Source organism: Myiozetetes cayanensis, unplaced genomic scaffold, assembly GCF_022539395.1.
Source record: "Myiozetetes cayanensis isolate MyiCay16 unplaced genomic scaffold, myiCay2020 scf9, whole genome shotgun sequence".
Lineage (NCBI taxonomy): Eukaryota > Metazoa > Chordata > Aves > Passeriformes > Tyrannidae > Myiozetetes > Myiozetetes cayanensis.
In genome coordinates this window covers 1,616,231-1,618,677 of record NW_026088185.1, presented here as the reverse complement: position 1 = coordinate 1,618,677, position 2,447 = coordinate 1,616,231, and the positions used below count along the sequence as shown (strand labels likewise).

General features: G+C 39.6%; 1 protein-coding gene across 1 annotated transcript in view; it reads left to right on the top strand.

The window, feature by feature from the left end:
* Positions 1 to 433: 433 nt before the first annotated feature.
* The window catches only part of LOC126652753 (maestro heat-like repeat-containing protein family member 6), a 15,734-nt gene continuing 13,720 nt past the window's right edge, over positions 434 to 2,447 (top strand). Inside the window, 1 exon segment of the mRNA XM_050339861.1 lies at positions 434 to 443. Coding sequence (XP_050195818.1) covers positions 434 to 443 — 10 coding nt within the window.

Here is a 2,447-nt window from a genome sequence, read left to right as displayed (position 1 = left end):
GTATTCTCTCTTACCAGAGAGATTTTTTTTTTCACTACTACTAAGCTAAAGTTACTGTTTTGCTTTTCTTCACCTTCTTCCTGCTCTGAGGACCAAATGCAACTTTAGTTTATGGATACACTTTCACACCAGGGATTAATGAACACAACAGCGGTTTAAGGGAAGGTAGATAATAGGGGGGGAGAGGGCAAGGGATTAAAAATACTGACAATGTGTTAAATAGTATTTTAAATATCTGCTTCACACCCTGCCCTAAACTACAGCCATTTCACCTACCAGATAGATGCCACCTAGGAGGAATGATGAGCTGAAGGTGTGTGCTGGGATTTTCTCATCTTTAGATCATTTTCCTCTCAAGAGCACTTTTAGGATGAGGGCAAAACACTAAATAATGTTTCAAAGTTTTACCCACGAAGTTGTCAGATGCTTGGAGATGAACACAGGTAATCCTTCAGTTTTGGGAGCAATCACAGCAGCTCCCAAGTGGTTTCTGTTTTGTTCCAATTACTGTTGTAATTGGGCTGTGGAATACACAACTACAAAAGGGTCCTCCCTGCTGCAAAAGGCCCCTGAGCATAAAATTAAAGCAACTAAAAATAATTGTCCCTGTTATGGAGACAGTTCTGGATAGCATGGTTAGCATCTTCTAAGTTTCTGTATACACATAATATTCATACCAAGATTTCAGAAATTTAGGCTTGGATCTAGAAAGCATCATTCACTGCTGCTTCAAGTGGGAGCTGGGTTAAGGAATATTTTACTTTGACAGAACTAGAAAAAAAGAAGAGGTTTTCCAAGCATTTAACTTTCTGTCCCTTGACAAGCCCTAATATTTTCAGATTTTAGACTGTCAGGTTTGGAATTACATTCTCCCTGATGTGTTGTCAGTGCTGAAAGCCTTCCCCACCAGAAGCAGAATCAGACTAAGGAATTCCAAAGTCCAAATCTTTCCCAGAATTCAAAGCTAATGAATGGAATAAACAAAGCCTTTTTTAAAAGTGTATGTATATAAAACAATAGATCTAAAGCAACTCATTCCATTCAGAAGGAAGATCTTAGGTTTATAATACACAGTCCTATAAAAAAATCAGTTGTTTCATAAGGGTAAAAAAAAAATAAATAAGAAGTGTTAGGGAAAATTAGAAAAACAAACCATTTTTCTGCAAAGTGATAGAATCTGAACGGCATTATTGGAGGTGTAATATCCATCTGGGAAACAATTAGAGACCTTTGTCTCTAGACAAAACAAGATATCAAAGGAAGGACCGTGACAAAAATCTGAAAAATAAAAAAGAACAATACTGAAGTATAGGGAGATGGGAATTAGTTGTCTGTCTTTAATATAGAAGGTAAATTCTTGAGGAGCATAAGAGGGGCAAAAGAGATATTTTTACTCCCAAAAGATTGTCACACTGTGGAAGTCAGGGTGCCAGAGGTCAAAACTTACATCATTTTAAAATGCAATTTTATAAGCTGTAGTGGGAAGTATCAATTTTATAGCAGCAATAGTAGAAGAATTCATCAATCTATTGATCTATTAATCAGTGAGATATTACCTTCAATCACATTAAATTTTGAGTATTTAAATTACATGTATGACTACCACTGCATTCTCCTCAGTGATCAGAGATGAACAGGAACCTCTGGAACGCAATTCAAGTCACGGATAGGTTTTACTTAGGTTAAAACTAAAATTACTCCAAAACAGTTTGTGTACCCCCCTCAAAACTGAGGGTGTCAATCAGGAAATAGCACCTCTGACCCTAACCTGTGACTCTCCTGCTCCTTGGGAAGGCCATCCCTTCAGCAGCAGCACTGGCCAAACATGCTGGCACCAGGTTTCACAGCTCTGTGGCCATCAAAAGCAAAGGCAGCCAGCACTGCCTTCCATTACACAGAGTAACATTTCCCTGGCAAGGTTATGCCAAAAGCTCCTTCAGCCCATAGATCACAACAAGCCAAGAGTTCTCTACAGTCCTCCTGAAGGTGGAACACAGAATCTGACTCAGAAATCAGTCACTCACCTCAAAGCAGGTCCCTTCCTGCTTCACCTAAACTCCTTTTTCCCGTACACACTCAATTGACACAATTTATCAAAGCACTTTTAAAGCAAGTATTTTATTTTTAAAAACCTTTTACTCAGACAGCTGTTTGCATCTATAATCCCACTGCAGGCGATGTCTCACAAGTAGATTGTCACCATCTGAGGCAGCTGCTCAGCCTGTGGTGCAGAGGGGGACACAGAGATGTGCCCTGCCAGGGTTGTTAGCACAGACCAACACTGACATCTGGTGCCAGCAGAGCCATTTTACACCGGGACAATCGTGCCACTTCACAACCTGCTCAAGAGCTGCTTGTTTGACACTAAGATAAATCAGCACCTCCTATCCAACATCAAAACACACCAAGAATCTGACTACAGGGAAAAGAAAGGAAACAGTAAAAAT